The sequence below is a fragment of the Epinephelus lanceolatus genome, chromosome 22 (assembly GCF_041903045.1).
Source record: "Epinephelus lanceolatus isolate andai-2023 chromosome 22, ASM4190304v1, whole genome shotgun sequence".
In the NCBI taxonomy this organism is placed as follows: Eukaryota; Metazoa; Chordata; class Actinopteri; order Perciformes; family Serranidae; genus Epinephelus; species Epinephelus lanceolatus.
The window spans coordinates 6319125-6333660 of record NC_135755.1 but is presented as its reverse complement, the minus strand read 5'-3'; the positions used below and the strand labels follow the sequence as shown (position 1 = coordinate 6333660).

The following is a 14536-nucleotide window of genomic DNA, read 5'->3' as shown; positions in this document are numbered from 1 at the left end:
TTCCGGTTGTAGGCTGTTTGTAGTCCACGTGATATTGACCAATCACGTTTGAGCCGGCTGCAGTTGTTGCCAGGTTAAATGGTCCGTGTGGTGAATCAACAAGGTGGAACATAATTGGCGTCACTGCAAACTCTGAATCCATCGCAATGGTTCAGCATATTTACTTATATATAAACGGAAGTCAGAAACGGAAGTTCGCCTCCTCCACCCAAATCAAACCGGAATGCCAAAAAATCGGGGGTCTGCCCCCAGAGGCTGTATCGCCGTCTGCTGGAAGTCAGACGCCGAATACAGCCAATGGGTTCTGAGAATGCTGGTCCATCGACGCCCCAACCCTCACCTATGGTCATGAACTCTGGGTAGTGACTGAAATAATGAGATCGTAGATACAAGTAGCCGAAATGAGTTTCCTCCGTGGGGTGGCTGGGCTCAGCCTTAGAGACAGGGTGAGGAGCTCGGAGTAGAGCCGCTGCTCCCTCGCTTTGAAAGGGGTCAGTTTAGGTGTTCCGGGCATCTGATCAGGATCCTCCTGGGCGCCTCCAGCTGGAGGTGTTCTGGGTACGTCCCACTGGTAGGAGGCCCCTGGGCAGACCCAGAACACGCTGGAGGGATTACATATCTCATCTCGCCTGGGAACACCTTGGGGGTCCTCCAGGAGGAGCTGGAAAGTGTTGCTGGAGAGAGGGACGTCTGGCTTTGGATAAGCAGTTGAAAATGGATGGATGGGAACCTCTGACACTTCTGCATTAACCCCTCAAGGAGATCTCAAAATCTGGGCAGGTAAAACCAAAACTTACTGCGTGGCTAGAGAAAATATGACATCATTTTGCAGTTTGGTGAACCGACCCTGTAAAACCTGCCTGTTTCTGAAAGCTGACATTTTGGAGATGAGTGACTTCCCCCGGGCAGAAACCTGCTTTTAAAGCATTCTTAGACACCTTCTGAACCTTTAGCATCATTTATCGTTCTGTCTAAACAGTCATCAGCTCTCCGGCAGCCGGCAGTACACGTTACAGAAAAGTAGGGATTGTTTTTCCATCCTTGTGGCTAAAATACAGAGGAAAAGAGAAGAACATCAAAAATAGAGAGCGAAAAACACGTTGTGATGTGACTCCACTTTGAAACACTGAAAGGGGAAGTAAACCTGAAGCTAACATCAGAACACACTTTCTATTAAAACCAACATTTCCTTCAAACCCATGACCTTAGGAAGATGACTCGTACATCTGTCTGACAGCTACAGAATATAACAAGGAAATGAAGATCAGAATCTAATGCTGAGACATATTCACTCTTCAAATGTCATGACAGTGGAGGGCCGACCTTAGACCTCTGAGGGGCCTTAAGCAGGATCTGGTTCAGCGTCCTGCTTATTGTTAAAGACACATAACGTACAAATAAACGTGAAGACTTTAGTGGGATCTTGTAAAGATCAACAGAACATCAGTGTTTTGTTACCAAATATAAAGCTCGTGGGTGGCAGCTCAGACTTGAAGTTTTGAGTTGGAGTGGTATGTAGTTAACAGTTAAGTTTAGATGTTCCAAAATCCAAAATGCAAATGCCTCTTTTTGTCGGTGTTTATGCTTATTGTCATTTTTAGTTTACAGTGTGACATGGGATTTATACTTCTGTGTCAAGTCGAGGCTGTATCTACAGCGTAGCCTGATGTGCACCTCCACAAAAATGTAACTACACGTCGTGGTGCCGCAGACCTCCTGTCTGTCTCTGTAAGCTGAAACCATTTCCCTCAGTGGAAACGAAACTGTTATTTCCTTTAACTTCACAGATAAAAAACAATAAATTGTGAAGACAATAAAGCCTCCACAAAAATAGCATTTTAAGTCTTGTGTGTTATTTATCCTGGTTTCATATGAGCAGAGGAAATCTATGCTCATCTCTAGGCTAATTTATACAATGTAAAATGCCATAGGCTTGTGCTAATAACGTTAGCATGTTGTATTTGCTTGGAAAACGTGTTTAGTATAAGACAGTTGTTTTGTCAGTGAACCTTGTGAGTTGTAAAGGAGCTGAATTTTGTAACGTTACCTTTGTTAAATGTTGCTGTTGTCCCTGGCTTCATATGAGTAGAGGAAAAGTCTGCTAGCTGCTAGGCTAATTTTTACAATGTAAAATGCCATATCGTGCTACTAACATTAGCATGTTGTATTTGTGAGGAAAATGTGTCCAGATAAAGACAAGTGTTTGTCTGTGAATGCTGCGAGTTATAGTGAAGCTGATTTGTGTAATTTCCACACCCATATTTAAAGTCCACGGTCCGTACTGTGTCCGTACGGGGACTTGAACCGGCAATGCTCTGGCACTAAAGCCAAGTTCCGAGCTATTTATATTTGGACCTTGATTGCATTGCAATGAACGCGTTAATGCTGATCGTATGTAAATATATATATACATATATATATTTATCTGAATGTATTCATTGTTGTGTATATTAACAATTTTCCAAAAAGAATGCAAATAAAAGGGAATAAATAAAAATAAGTGACAGAAAGAAATGACTGAAAAGCAGTGGGCTGAAGCTGAAGCTGAAGCTTATTATACAGAATATTCTCATGTGCTATACGGCAACCTTCTCGAAACGGGGTTTCAAAACTTTGTTTACACAAGGACAAAAACAGAAAACAAGACGGAAACAAAAACAAAGTTCCAGATGCTTCACACACAGTAATGATCCTGGCTCTGTCTGATGTCAAACAACCTCTGAACACAGTTCAGTAAATGATTTTGTACATTATCAGAGCAGTTTTAAGATCATAACTTCATCATAAATATTTGAAGTATCTCAATAAAGTGCTGGTTTGTTTGTAACAATCTGATCGTTGTAAAGTTCTGACTGCTCTGTTCTGGTGTTGGTTTTGTACCACCACACTGTTAATAGAACTTTGAGAGGACAACACAGTTTATACTTGTAGTTTTAGATTATTGTATGAAACATATGTACGTATAAACAGGAAAACTAATGTCACCTACAAGCCCTGAACTCATCTTTGTGTCACCTTAATTTTGCAAACCGAGGGTTTATAGAACATATAACAAACAAAACGGTGTGAGTACAAGTTTAGTTGCACCACTGTTTTTATCCTCTTATTCTCATATGTAATATTCAAATGTACTTTTAAAATCTTTCTCTGGCAGAGCTGTTAGTGATGTAGCCACAGTGAAAGGCTGCAGAACCAGTCTGGTTTCCTTTTGTTTGCGGTTTGTTTGCGGTTTCACTTTCCAGTCTGAAAAATTTCCCTGATGACAGGAAGTGCGATGAGGTCAGTGTCTGATGAGAGTTTTTAAGCTGACCGTCAGGCTCCTAGCCTCACAGTCCTCCTGCTATCACCTTCACCAGAGGAAGATTCTTCTCCCGCACCGCAGCGTCGTCTCGACCACAGAGGAAACCAAACATGTCCCACATCATGAAGGTGTTTCTGCTCCTGGCTGTCATCATCTGCATCTCTACAGCTCAGAGTGAGTGTTTATTCAGTATTAGTGACTCTGACAGAGACAATGTGGGGCTCATTCCGTACTTTGTTTGTTTTATCAAAGATTTGTTTTTATCAACAGATGACTTATCCAAAAACATAAGAGGCAGAGAACAAAAACCAAAACAAACAAAAAAAATTCAATTAAATTAGATTTAATCAAATTAAATTAAGTTAAATTAAATTACATTAAATGAAATTAAAGTGAATTGAATTAAATCAAATTAAATTAAATTCGATTTAATCAAATTAAATTCGATTTAATCAAATTAAATTAAATCAAATTCGATTAAATTAAATTAAAGGATACTATTCTTTAAATATATACACAGAGAGGATACACTAAAACTAAACCTACGGGCAGTGCCGGCCGTGGCATAGGCAGCCTAGGTGAATGCTAAGGGCGCCGTCAGCCACAGGGGACGCCACAGATGGGGGAATCTGTTTATTTTTGAGTCATTTTGAGCTATTTTGAAATATGACATAATGTCACAACAACATAACTCCAGAGCAAAGCCTACTAAATAACAGTGAGGCATATTTTGGGCCCCCAGCCCCCCTCCCCAGATTGTTGCACTTCACCTGCTCTCTGGGGGAGATGGGCGGAGTTATCTGACGTCACGGGAACACCCAAAGGAAAAGTGCTCTGATGCTCACTCAATTATCACAGCACTACTGAGAGGAGTGGATGTGGAGAGAAGGAACATGACATCAGCAGGAGGAGAGCTCCTTAAGTTAGCTGTTAGCTGTTAGCAGTTAGCAGCTAGTTATCATTACCTCTAAGCAGCTCGTTGAGGTTGCATTGATTTGCATTGTGACCCGTTCAAGCTCTATTCAGTAAAACATTATATCAGGTGAACGTAAATTCTAATATTCTCATGATGTGTTCAATGTTACCTTGTAAATTGTAGCTTTGGGTGAGACACTTGTAAAATAGTAAATAAAAAAATAGTAGCAAATAATAAAAAAGCTGTTTTTCATGTGAAAGAAGGTCGTTAAAGGTCGTTTCATAAATGTGTATTATTGAATTTGTGCGTATTTAAAGTTAGTGTAATGTAGGACTGAATGACTTTAAAACTTAATTTTCTTATTTTTTATTGTGTGGATTCCTGTGTTTCCCTGGGACAAAAAAAGGAAAGAAATTACGTTGTAAATGTTATTATTATTTTACACTAATATTTTATTATTTATTCCTCTGAACAAGTTAATTTGTAATGTTTTTTTATTGATTTATATGATTATTATAACACATGTACAACATGTTACAGAACACAAATTAGCTCATATTTTAATCTGATGTTTTATTAGCTACAGGTAGTTTATTTTCATTTAGGCCTCAGGGACATTTTGACGTACGATGGGCTCATGAGTGGATCAGAAACGATCAAAGTTGGGAAAGAAGAAGCTGTTTGTCATTTTATAGGCTACATTTATACATGTTTTGGTGGAAGAATTCTTATTAAATGTTTTTTTTTGTCCCTTGTCTTTCTCCGTACAGTGGACCGCCAGTCAGGAAGGTGTCTGTGTGAACGCGTCAGGAACAGAATCAGATCGATGTCTGACATAAAGGAAGTCAAGATCTACCAAGCGACCATCTTCTGCAACAGAGTGGAGATTGTGTAAGACATCTTTAATTAATGCCAGTGTTGATGGTTGCTGACTTATTTTTCTGTCTTTGGTTTTGTATTTTGCACGTTCTTGTTCCCTTTTTGGATTTTTAATTAAAATGTTTGTTTCACATTGTGTTCCCTTGTACTGACCCCAGGAAGAGAGAGTTGTCACCTCGTGGTGGCTAATGGAGACCCAAATAAATAAATAAATTTGATTTGAAATAAATACAAAAAGAGATTTGATAATAAGATATTTTTGTGCTCATGTATTACCAGTATTTAAGTGTAAAAAAAAACAAAACAAAAAAAAAGTCTCCATACTGCTCGTGTGGTGTCCATTAGCCGCCACATTCAAATTTGACCTGAAAAGACGTCGTTTTTAGCCTGAATGTCGACTGTAGCCTCTCAGACCAAAGCTGCCCGCATGTTCGTGAGGTACACAAATACCGGTGCGACATGGCATCAACGAGATCTCACAATACCTGCACACCTGTGTTCACACGCTACCAGGAAGCGACTCACACAACAGAGAGAGAGATCTCGTTGATCCCATCTAGCGCCATTGCTCTGGTCTGAGAGGCTACAGTTGACATTTAGGCTAAAAACGTTGCGTAAATGGTGTCTTTTCAGGTCAAGTTTCAATGTCGTGGCTTACGGACACTTGGATTACACCACACGAGCAGCACAGAGACATTTTGTGGGTTTTTTGTGTTCTTTTTTGACATTTTAAAACTGGTCACCGTTCACTTCAGTCGCACTGGATCTGGCTGCAACGCTATTTTCATTTTAGGGTAAACGATTGCTTGATCTAAAAACTGCTATACTTCACAAACTATTCAATTAAATGGTTCATTTCTTACACTCTTTGATATTTTTGTCAGATTTGCAGCGATGATTGCTGGGTAATGTGTCTGCTGATGTTGTCCAGTGTCAAGTCTTTGGTTGTGTCAAGATGCACGACAGCGTGAATTAGGGCCCGTTATAACTTCCTCACGCCACTGGTTCTGCCTCAGTTCATAACAGTCAACTTCAGTCCTGCCTGACGTATTTATCTAACAGTTTACATTTAATGTCTGACCTCACCTCCACCGTCCGTTTCAACAGGGTCACCAACAAAAACGGCTTTCCTTACTGCCTGAACCCCAAGCTGAACGCTGTGCAGAAACTCCTGGCCTCCATCGTGTGAGTGCATGAATCCCATCCTCATCCTCTGAGTGATAATCTGTCAGTGTTGTGACGTGTCTAACGTGCGTCCTGCTTGTTTTATTGTCATATACAGGAAACCGAAAACTCACCACAGCCTGATCAACTGAGCTCCCGTCCACCAGCATGGACCAATGAGAAGTTTGATGACCTCTGACCCACCAAATGCACCTTCAGTGAATGTAGACGTGACATGAGTGAAAGCTTTATATCTATTTATCTCATATTTATACTGACAGCACTGAGACTGTGTCTCCGCTCTATTTTATTTCCTTGTTTTTTAAATGTGACTTGTGAACCAAGTTTTCTGTATTTTGGGAATTTAGGTGTTTTTTAATTAATAAAAAAAATAAAAATCAAAGAAGCATTGAGTGATTGTTTTTTGTTCTGAGCCTGACACTGCTTTAGTATTATTATATGATTATGTCTGTCTCTCTTATTGTTTTTTTTTGTTTGGACTATGTTTTTTATTATTATAATTATTATTATTATTATTATTATTATAGTTATTGGTCTATATTTTATGTGGTTCTTTAATTTTATATTACTCTGTTAGTCTTATCACTGTTTGAATAGTATTTAAATCTATTGTATTAAATTTCTATTGTTTCTCTATTATTATTATTGATTTATTTTATCATTTTTATTTTAATTATTATCTCAGACTAAATAATTATCAAATTTTTTCACTAGACTTGCTTTTTGATTCAAAACTATGCCTCTACTATATCATTATTGTTTTAAATGCGAATAATAAGAATAAGAAAGACAGAAGGAAGAAGGAAGAAGAATTTTACTGGCCAAAAGTATTGTGACTGAAAGTTAATAATTATTTAATTTTTAATTAAGAAGTTAATAATGACAATTAAAAAATAGATTAAAAATAAATAAATCAATAATAATAATAAGAACAATAATAATGATAATAATAATTATTATTATAATAATAATAACAATTAAGCACTGAGACAATAAAAATGTAATAGAGTACATTTCAAATCCATTAAAACAGTAACTAGAGTAAAACAGAGTGAAAGGACCCCATAATGGTAAAATATATATTAATAGTAATAATATTATGGTAGAGGCTTGTAATAAGTAGTAAGTATAATGACGTATAGTGAAGTATGGTTGGGACTATATGTTGATCATTATTTTAAGAAATAATAAAAACAAATTGTTTATCAATAATAATAACAAGAATAATAATAATAATAATAATAATAATAATAATAATAATAATAATAATAATGATACAAATTAAATGTACTATTATTATTATTATTATTATTATTATTAATAGTAATAATAATAATGACAGTAATAATACAGTAGAGGAAGTATAGTGAATTTTTTTTATTAGATTTTTGTATTGTGACTAAAAGTTGATGATTATTTTGTCTGAGTTAATAATAAAGATTGAATAAATTAAATAAAATAAAAACACATTTTTTTTGTTGGGGAAAAAAAACACTGAGGGGCGCGTGACCAGATTCGTGACGTCATCAAACGGCGCCAAACAAAGCTCCATGTGCAAGCGGGGCGAAGCAGCGCAGAGAAGAGTTTGGTATGTTTTTAGTTTGTGACAGAAAAACAAGTCTCTGAATGAAAACACAAACCTGCAGCGGAGAAGTTTAACTTGGAGATGACGGGTTGGATATTGAGCTGAAATATTCACAGAAGAAGAAAAGACGAGGAATAAAGCAGGAGAAGAAGAAGAAGAAATCCCGGCGTTTAAAATTTAAAGTCCGGAGGAGAGAACTCTGCGTTTATTAAAGGTCAGTCTGGTTTATTTTACAACTTTATCTCTAAACTAACATTACTGAAGTCTGTTAAAGGTGTTTCAGTAAAGTTTAGCTGTGAAGTAAATGTTCCTGCTGCATTCATGTGTCTGTGAAGAACAGCATTAACTTCTGAGGTGTAACGTTAGTAGGGAAGTATGAAGCAACATAAAACTGAAGTGAAAACACCCAGAGTTGTATTTCCACACAGGATGTGAGTTACTGAAGCACTGTAAGATGTTTACAGCACTGGACAAGGACATGCTGTCATGGAATATAATATAATGAGTCTGTTTCCTTCAGTGTTTGAGCACCTGAAAATATGAATCGCTGTGTTTTGTTACCTCAGAGTGAGCCGTGTATATCCACACAGGGAGCAGGTCCTCGTCAGCTCCCGGTTAAAACCTCCTCAACAACTCTGACTGGGAGAAGTTTCAGATGGTCTCAGTCTGCAGCTACAGGCCTCTACAGCCCGGTTTGCACCGAGCAGTACGGTTCAGTTTGTTTCTGTTTCCACTGTGAAAAGTTGAGGATGGTCCCAATGGAACCGTCCCCATGTTTGGTCCCCCCTCTGTTGGGGTACCGAGCACACAGATCTGGTACTGAAAGGTGGAGCTGTGAACACTGCAGTCAACTGTAACTATAAAATGAAAGGATGTTTTGCTGCCTCTCACAGCAGCTGGAGTCTGAGAAAAAGTAAATTCATTCACTGGGCCGACTGCCGGAGACTTAAGGTGCTGACACACCATCGGCCGTCGGTGAGCGTCTGTCGCCCTCGTCTTTGCGGTGTGTCCCGCACCGTTGGCACTAGTCAAGCATGTTGAATCGGCAATGGAGCTTGTCGATTACAGAGATCACTCTGATTGGCTGTTCAGGTTTTATTTCCTCGCCCCTGTAGCGAGTGAATCTGCCTGTATTGAAACCAGGGCTAACCGGTGCTTCCTCCTCAGGCTCCACTTCACTCAGCTGCCCCACAGACCCGCTGCTTCTTCCCACTTTAACCTGAATAACAAACTGGGTTAGCTGTGAGGTTAGCGGAGTGTTAGCCACAGCATGACCAGAGGGAAGCACAGCCAGTTAATGTGCGGACACACCAAACTGACATCAAAGAGCTAGCGGCGACGAACGCCAACTGTTGGGTCGTCTACGTCGCCTCACGTCGCCCTGTGTCAGTTGTATTTGAACACACTACACGGACTACATCCGACGGCCAAGTAGCACGTACGTTCTGCGCATGTGTGAGAGAGAGTGGAGTGAGAGAGTGATACATCCTGTCAGCCGAGGGGTTTCCTATCTGTGCAGCCGAGCACCGCAGCACCTCCACGGACTATTACATCCAGACGGTCCCGGTGTTTCCTCCTCAGGCTCCACTTCACTCAGCTGCCCGATAAACCCGCTGCTTCTTCCCACTTTAACCTGAATAACAAACCAGGGCTCGGTGCTCCGGTTGGATCCAAACGGAGAGCCGGAGCTAGCTGGGAGGCTAGTGGAGGCTAACTGGCTGTGCTTCCCTCCGGTCATGCTCCCAGCTAACCTGGTTTGTTATTCAGGTTAAAGTGTGACGGCCCAACTTTGGTCGACGGCCAACCGTCGGCTTGGTGTGTCAGGGCCTTTAGCCTCCCAGCTAGCCCCAGCTCTCCGTTTGGATCCAACCGGCGCACCGAGCCCTGGTTTGTTATTCAGGTTAAAGTGGGAAGAAGCAGCGGGTTTATCGGGCAGCTGAGTGAAGTGGAGCCTGAGGAGGAAACACCGGGACCGTCTGGATGTAATAGTCTGTGGAGGTGCTGCGGTGCTCGGCTGCACAGATAGGAAACCCCTCGGCTGACAGGATGTATCACTCTCTCACGCCGCTCTCTCTCACACAGGCGCAGAAATTAGGGTTGGGACTCGTTAGGATTTTAACGATTCCGATTCCTTACCGATTCCTACATTATATCCATTATACTTGCTATACTTAAACAAGTATATAATAAACACAAATGCAATCATACAAATACAAAAACTTTATTCTAACTGTTGCACAGTACAATTAGATGAAAATACACATTTGTGTGTGGTGTGTATTTCAGATTTAGAGCTTGTATCATCTCCCTGAGAATATATAACAACAAAAAGTGATTCTCTGATTTCTACAGTAACATAATTACCTCAAATTAACCACAGCAGTGTAATAAAAAATACTTATATGCATTCATGCTTGGGCACTGTTATTTACGTGACAACACCTGAACAGAACACACACACACACACACATTGGCTGTTTGTTTCTTCCTTTCCCCTCACTGGAAGTCTCGGACCTCCCGCCGCCAGCCTCCGCCTTGATTAAACGCTAAAAATAAAATAAAAGAGGGAGACAGGTCTTCCTATTTTATCTTATTTTGTTATATTTTTCCCTCTCCCCTCGCTGGAAGCCTCGGACCTCCCGCCGCCCACTCCCGTCTCAAACACGGAGGTCTCCCTCTCCGCAGCTGAGCACCCACGGCGCACGCCCGGCCTGTTAAATAGCCTGTAACCATAACAACTGTGTGACACAAACTCAGTGCTTTAGTGATTAGATAATGTCAGGCTCGGTCGGGTTCGGACAGAAATATGCGCCCGTGCCGCACTCTAATGGAAATACACGTGACGTTGTTTTTTTTTTTTTTTTTTTACAATCTAGGAACCGTTTGCAGGAACCGTTACTCCAAATGTGATGGAACCGGTTCCAGAACCGGAACTTTGGACCCGGTTCCAAAAAAGAACCGGATCCGGATCCCAACCCTAGTTCAAATGCAACTGACACAGGGCGACGTGAGGCAACGTAGACGACGCAGCAGTTGGCTTTCGTCACCGCTAGTTCTTTGATGTCAGTTTGGTGTGTCCGCATGAAAGTGTTTGGAAATGGGTTTAAATCCCCCTGAATCTTAAACACTGGTTGATATCCAGAATATATCCAAAAGGTCAAAGGTCAACTTCACTGTGACATCATCATATTCTGCATAAAACACTTCTCTGGTCATTATTAAACGTCATATCTCAGGAACAGAAGGGGAGACATTTGGTCAGAGACTGAGTTGGTGACACTGATCTTTTCCTCATGTTTTCACTGACATGGTGTAAACTGTCAGAGATATTTGATTGGTGTGTGGAGGCGTACACCTCTGGGTGGTAATTCTAGTCACAATTATTGTAATTAATGTCCTGATGTTTCTCTTTGTGTCTTTTTCAGGATGCTTCTCTCTCCTGCTGCTGTGTGACGAAACCAAAGATGGACAGAGAACACCAAGAAAGGAGAGAGGAGGAAGAGGAGGAGGCGGAGGAAGAGAGGACAAGTGGGCTGGGAGAGAAGGACAGAATACTAAAAACCCCACCCAGGAGGAGAGAAGAGGAGGTAGACGAGGAGGAGGAGGAGGAGGAGATGATGATGAAGGCAGGTGCCAAAGACAAAGAGATTGGTGGACACACTCCGATCTCTGCCTCCTCCTCCCTCACCTCCTTTCCTTTCCTCACCTCCTCTGTGTGCCGAGGAAGAGGAGACAGAGGAGGAGGCGAGGACGGGGAGGAAGACGAGGTCAGAGTCGCCATAGTCACCATCGAGGATGAGTCCTGTCCGTCCGAGCCTTTTGGCACGGAGACGACCAATCAGATCACACGGACAGAGGACGGAGGAGACGTAATGAAGGAAGGAGAGACAGAAGCAGTGAAAGAGGAGGAGAAGGATGAGGAGGAGGCAAACTGCGATGAAAGAGAGGAGGAAGAGGAGGAGGAGGAGAAGGCAGAAATGACGTCACCATCGCTTCACCTGCAGAGTCAGGTAGGACTGTTCCTCAAGTCTGTTTCAACAAGAGCTCAGTTGGGATTTAACAGTGAAGGAACATAACTGAGTACTTTTACTCGATTACAAATTCAAGCTTTTACAACCACTGTTGTATACGAAGACATATAAAGAGTAGTGCAACAGCAACTGTCAGAGACAACGTTCCACATCACACTTGAGTGAGCTGGATTGGACCAATGATTGGCTCCGAACACACTCACATGTCACATGTCCTCAGTAAACGACACCAGCGCAGCACAGTGAAGCTCAAACATCACGGTAAAACAACAGTGAAAGTTAAGCAGTGTCAATGTGCGGGTTCAGCCAGCAGGTGGCGACGTTACACACTCTATGAACGACACAGCAGACTTCTTTTTATAACACAGATGAAGACGCGACACCTGGCTCTGTGCGACCTGTGTGTTTGTGGCATTCAGGTACCAGTCGATGATGTCAGCGTCTTTGTGTGTGTGGCGTTCAGGTGCCATTGTGTCTCCTGTTTTGTCGTCTTTATAAACAAGGGGAACACCAGCTGCTGTGTGTGTGTGTGTGTGTGTGTGTGTGTGTGTGTGACAAAGTGTGTGTTCTCCTCTTACTTTTAAGTTTGAAAAAAATACTGCATTTTAAAGACAATTTAATGTTTATTTTCCCAAATAATGAGTCATTTATAGTTTTATTTTGTTATATTCTTTGACTTCATTTCCCCTCCACCTTATTGCTTTTATATAGATGAGTTAATGGTAAATACATTTAACAGAAGTTAGTTAATGAGACAGAGCCAACTGTAAATTTACCAACTGTGCTGCACACTGTGTTTTCTGGGGTCAGAAAGAATTTGATCCATTTTTGTTTCCAGTTGATATTGTCCACTGAGATGTAGTGGAGTAAATTATAATGTTGTGTTAAGTGGAAATACTTCAGTAACGTACAAGTACACACTCACAGACAGTAGGTGTGTGTGCAGGAATGTGCAGCAGTCAACATTCCTCAGATTCCTCCATCGGGATCATGGGATATGAAGTCTCCTCCCATGGGAACTGTTAGCTTAACACACACACACACACAGCCATACTGGTACAGAACCATTACCACACCCTCCTCATGCTGGGACACCTGATGAGTAGTGAACGTGTAGTGCTCTCTGTGACCACTAGAGGCAGCGCTGTTATTAAAATCAAAGCTGATTATTGAAGCTCAGATTTGGTGATGTTCAAGTGTGTGTGTGTGTGTGTGTGTGTGTGTCGGACAGTCAGACAGATTGGAAAAACTGGGGCACTAATCTGGTGAGACATGCTCTGTAATCTAAGAGCATTTTTTTCTAGATTACTACACATATAGAGGATTAAACACACACACACACACACACACACACACACACACATGCTCTGGCATCAGATGACCGGTGTGAACAGAAGCACATTAGAGCTGCAGTGGTATGTCCGGTATGTGGACACGCACATTTAATTTCTCATAGCAGTGGTGGAAGAAGTACTCTGAACTTTTACAGGTACCAGTACAACAGTGTAGAAGTCGTGCATTCAACATCCTGTCGGGGTCAAAGGGCAGAGCTATTAACAGCTAACTAAACTCACAATATTTCAGTAAAGGTATTCATTGTGCTGTGAACTGTCTGTTACTATGTCTGACATGATCAGATTATTAAACCTGTTGCATCAATGTTTCGCCTTGTTTCCACCGAACACTTTCAGTATGGTGCCTTTAGAACCAACAGTAACCCTTCAGACATGGTACCTAGACCCTCGGTCTGTTTAGTGTTTCCACCACAAATAGTCCTCTTAAATGTGGGCGGGGTTGTTGTCACTCACTGCTCCGTCCACCACTCACTGTATTTCCTCAAAAGCGGTGACACAGGTGGAAGTCTGCACCTGGTTTATCGTCCACAGAACGAGGCTGCACGCCGACATTTTCAGAACAAAATGGAACAGGCTGCAGTGAGAGTCTCTCTCCATGGGATATTTAAAAATAGCAGCTTTGTGCATTTAGTCCTTCTCAGGCAAGCTCAGGGGTTTAGTGTTGCTGTAGCCCACAGGAACAACACTTCACAATGCTTTTTTTTTCTCAGAGTGAGGATTAGAATATATGGAGTTCATATAACTCAGTCTAAAATAACATATACTAGTCCATACCCATTGGTAGCTTTGTCACCTTCTACCTATGCCAATCCTCAATGCCTATGTGCAGTTTCACATAGACTGACCACGTCAGTGAGTAGAAAAACGTGGGACAGACAGAATGACTGACTGACAGAATGACACACTGACAGTTTCAGTGATTATGTACAGCATACCATACCATGACTTAGTCATGCCAACAATTAGAAAAAAACAAAACATTGGTCCACAGGGGGAGCCACAGCGATCGGTCGCATTTTAGCCATTTTGAAGCATTTTTCTGTTGTTATAGCGCCACCCAGTTGCCAATTAGAGTTAAATTTCTCCAGTCACCTTGAGGCGTCCTGTTCTACATATCTACCAAGTTTAGTAAAAATCCATATGGCGGTTAGGCCTAGATAAGAAATGAGCTCTCTAGCGCCCCCATTTTGTTTGATGGGGTCAATAATGGAGGGGTCCCCTCAGATTATGTGTGGTCATATGCCTACAAAGTTGCGTGGTGATGGGTGAAACCCTTGAGATGTT

The 14536-nt window shown here is 41.3% G+C and overlaps 2 protein-coding genes across 2 annotated transcripts in view; both read left to right on the top strand.

Moving 5' to 3' along the window:
* Nucleotides 1-3195: 3195 nt before the first annotated feature.
* Nucleotides 3196-6658, top strand: LOC117246000 (C-X-C motif chemokine 10-like). Its single transcript, XM_033609648.2, has 4 exons — nt 3196-3475; nt 4988-5108; nt 6204-6281; nt 6379-6658. The coding sequence occupies exons 1-4, from the start codon at nt 3412-3414 to the stop codon at nt 6410-6412; spliced, it is 297 nt and encodes a 98-aa protein (XP_033465539.1). The 5' UTR covers nt 3196-3411; the 3' UTR covers nt 6413-6658.
* Nucleotides 6659-7821: 1163 nt separating this feature from the next.
* Nucleotides 7822-14536, top strand: part of LOC117245836 (F-box/WD repeat-containing protein 7-like) — a 44990-nt gene continuing 38275 nt past the window's right edge. The window contains exons 1-2 of the mRNA XM_033609395.2: nt 7822-8080; nt 11292-11876. Coding sequence (XP_033465286.2) covers nt 11331-11876 — 546 coding nt within the window. The 5' untranslated portion in view covers nt 7822-8080; nt 11292-11330. The remainder of the gene's footprint in view (nt 8081-11291; nt 11877-14536) is intronic.

Bases quoted from the DNA above. Each gene is read 5' to 3' on its own strand.
- LOC117246000 (XM_033609648.2), top strand. From the start codon at position 3,412: ATGTCCCACATCATGAAGGTGTTTCTGCTCCTGGCTGTCATCATCTGC. The intron at 3,476-4,987 runs GTGAGTGTTTAT...TTCTCCGTACAG, and splicing joins CTGCATCTCTACAGCTCAGA to TGGACCGCCAGTCAGGAAGG. The intron at 6,282-6,378 runs GTGAGTGCATGA...TGTCATATACAG, and splicing joins AAACTCCTGGCCTCCATCGT to GAAACCGAAAACTCACCACA.